The 3608-nt window shown below is 49.6% G+C and overlaps 1 protein-coding gene across 1 annotated transcript; it reads left to right on the forward strand.

The window, feature by feature from the left end:
• The first annotated feature begins 245 nt into the window (after positions 1 to 245).
• On the forward strand, positions 246 to 3061 carry LOC139608956 (zinc finger protein 503-like). Its single transcript, XM_071463126.1, has 2 exons — positions 246 to 921; positions 1474 to 3061. The coding sequence occupies exons 1-2, from the start codon at positions 667 to 669 to the stop codon at positions 2911 to 2913; spliced, it is 1695 nt and encodes a 564-aa protein (XP_071319227.1). The 5' UTR covers positions 246 to 666; the 3' UTR covers positions 2914 to 3061.
• Positions 3062 to 3608: the final 547 nt, after the last annotated feature.

Raw genomic sequence — 3608 nt, forward strand, 5'->3', positions numbered from 1 at the left:
GTCCTACAATAAATGCTTTTTCGGACTCCGCTGTCTGAGATGAATTTGCGTTAATTAAAAATTGCATCTTGTGCTGACGTGATATAGAAATAAGTTTTGGTCATCTTCATCCCCTGGTTATCCTGGTCCACCTACCTCCCCCAAACCACACAGGACGCAGGGGCGGCGCATGCGCCAAAGCACCAATTACGCAGAGACGCATATAAAAAAAAAAACAAAAAAACAAACAACTCAAAATTAAAAGCGCTCGGAGTGGGTGAGATATGAAATAGACACCCGTGTGAGGGGGAAACGTCACATTGCCTCAGCCCTGCGATCACCTCGGGATCTCTCTTTGATTGGGAGGCGGCAAAAGGCTGTGATCTGCGGACTAATTCAGATGCTGCTCGCAAGGAGGCGGAGTGATCCCCCCCCCCCCCTGCCCAAGTAAACCGAGTCTGCTCTCGGACCCGCAGCCACACTCCTGTCAGAGCGACGCCGGGGATGAAGCAATGCGGCTGTGAAGCGCACGGATTCTGCCCACACACACTCCCGCGTCTCTTTTGAGGATTTAACATTGGTTCTTTGATCCGCGGCGGAGGCTTTTTGACCGTCTGACGTCCTGAGTGTTTGGCTTTCTTTTACCCTACACATGTATTTCTCAACCATTTCCACGAGAATTGGGTCATGATCACATCGCCCACGGTCTCTGTCCTGAGAAATAGCACGAATCCAGCTTGGGAGAGCGGCTCCTCGGGAGAGAGGGGCGCAGTGAAGATCAGCCAGCTATCCGTCCACAACTCCGTCTCTCCCGCAGACCCTTCTCGCCAAGCCGGTCGTCTTCCCATAAAGGTTTTGAAAATGCTCACGGCACGGGCGGGACACATTTTACACCCGGAATACCTCCAGCCTTTACCGTCCACCCCGATCAGCCCCATCGAGGTAAGCACCACGGCGGCTTTTGTGAAAACGTTTGCGCACAGTGTTTCACTCTGAAACCACTGGACACCAGAGCCACCACTGGATGAAGTCTGTGGACAAAGTAGCTGAAGGTTTTATTCAGACCGTGTGAAGAATACCTCTGAATACTCTTAGTGTGATTTTTTTTTAAAAACCTGATTCCGAGTTGATTTCTCAAATTCTTGTCAATTTCTTCTTCTCTGCATTGAATTTATAAATATGGAGTCACTTTAAATATCAGTAACCCTTTTGTGGGGAATGGATGTTGTCATGCTTGTTGTCATTTTGGACGTGTAGCAGTTGTACAATCTTGTCTTGTATCGCAGGTAAATCAGTTGTGTGTGTGTGTGTGTGTGTGTGTGTGTGTGTGTGTGTGTGGACGTCTCTTCTTTATTATGCTGAGTTGTTGAGTTTGATCCCGTGATAAGTTTATGCGCAAATAAGCGCAGCGGTCATATGTGCGTGTTCAGCACAAGCATCATTTCTACAAGTGTTTTATGAATTTCATTAATTTGATTTTGTCTTGTTTCACAGCTGGATGCCAAGAAAAGTCCGCTGGCTCTTTTGGCCCAAACGTGCTCTCAGATCGGCAAACCGGACCCGCCGTCCTCCTCCAAACTGTCCTCTGTGACCTCAAACGGATCTAGTGACAAGGAGACCAAATCCGGACCGCTGAAAATGAGCGACATCGGAGCCGACGACAAATCTAGCTTCAAACCTTACTCCAAAGCCTCAGAGAAGAAGGACTCGAGCAGCAGCCTCAGTGGAGATAAAACCAGTTTCCGAGTTCCTAGCGCCACCTGCCAGCCGTTCACCCCCAGGACAGGCAGCCCCAGCTCCTGCACCTCAGTCTCTCCACTGCCGCCTGAAGGCAAAGCGGGGGACAAGGAGGAGAAGAAGGAGTCTGATAGCAATAAATGCAGTACGACTGAGAGTAATGGAAACCATAGGATAAGTGGAATTACCTCTGACGGCAACCAACACCAGGAGAACACATCTGGATCCAAGACTGTTACATCAGACTCACTATCTGTAACCTCATCCTCCTCCTCCGTCCTCGGCTCCGGACTGGTGGCCCCCGTTTCCCCCTACAAGCCCGGTCACACAGTTTTCCCCTTGCCACCTGCTGGTATTTCCTACCCTGGAAGTTTAGCGGGTGCCTATGCAGGTTACCCGCAACCGTTCCTCCCTCATGGAATGACCCTTGACCCCACCAAATCTAGCAGCCAGCTGTTAAGCGCACAGTTCGCTGCTGCCAGCTCACTGGGATGCAGTAAAGCAGGAACGAGTCCCTTGGCTGGAGCGTCCCCGCCGTCTCTAATGTCTGCTAGCCTTTGTCGGGACCCCTACTGCCTGAGCTACCACTGCACAAGCCATTTGTCCGGTGCGGCCAGCGCGAACTGCGCACATGACTCTGCGGCTGCTGCTGCGGCTGCCACCGCGCTCAAGTCCGGATACCCGCTCATGTACCCGACGCACCCGTTACACGGCGTGCACTCCACGACCCCGTCGTTCAGCGGACACCCCTTATACCCCTACGGCTTCATGCTGCCCAATGACCCCCTCCCGCACGTCTGTAACTGGGTGTCTGCAAACGGACCTTGCGATAAGCGCTTCTCCTCCTCCGAGGAGCTCCTCAGCCACTTGCGGACTCACACGGCCTTTGCCGGGACGGAGAAGTTGATATCTGGGTACGCGGGGTCATCTTCTCTCGCCAACGCCGCTGCCGCCGCTGCTATGGCTTGTCACATGCATATGCCTCCTAATGGCAGCCCGGGCAGCCCCAACACGCTGGCCCTCAGGGGCCCACATCACCCTCTCGGACTGAGCAGCCGCTATCACCCTTACTCAAAGAGCCCCCTGCCCACTCCCGGGGCCCCGGTGCCGGTGCCTGCGGCCACCGGGCCTTACTACTCCCCGTACGCCTTGTATGGACAAAGACTGACAACAGCCTCGGCCTTAGGATACCAGTAGAAACAAAGAATTATACATTTATAAAGGAGATTTAGGCCCAATGAGTTTTATATTGTACTTCATGCAGGGACTGGATCCATGTGGGGATCATTGTATTTATTTGCGATAGCTTCAAGCGTGACTAAAATAAAAAATAATTATAATATAACTTTGAAAAGCCTCAATGTGCATTATTTTACACGGGAGAGAATAATGGGTTTTGTTTTCCTGCTGTGCATCTAAAAGCTCTTTTTCTGCAGAACTTAAAAAAAAAAAAAAAAAAAAAAAACATCAAGCAGTAATGGTGGATTTTAATCTTGCTGCTGAACCGACTACTAGTTTTGCAAAAGTTATTTGAATTCTGCTTTACTCAGACGGGTTAGAGAGCTGCCCCTGCAGTGTGATTTGACAGAGTGATGGACGTGGAAAATCAATGAGAGCAGCTTCGTCAGTATTGCCATCGATTTATTTTGTGGAGAGCCAAACGTTTCATGAAGCCTGTTCATACCCGGATAGCATTTTTAAAGCCTCAGACAGCTCTGAGAACGTCTCTTTTTTCCATTTATTTTATTTCCAAATACACATTTACTATAATGCATACATTGGTCACTGCGTTTTAAGTTATAATAAGAGGATTTTATCAGTAATTTTTAATTCAGGTTTTTTTTTTTTGTTTGTTTTTTTTTTAGTTTGGCTGTGCAGCAGACTGTGGGCTT

The sequence above is a fragment of the Trachinotus anak genome, unplaced genomic scaffold (assembly GCF_046630095.1).
Source record: "Trachinotus anak isolate AG129_WGS33_773 ecotype Australia unplaced genomic scaffold, CSIRO_AGI_Tana_v1 ptg000025l, whole genome shotgun sequence".
Taxonomy (NCBI): domain Eukaryota; kingdom Metazoa; phylum Chordata; class Actinopteri; order Carangiformes; family Carangidae; genus Trachinotus; species Trachinotus anak.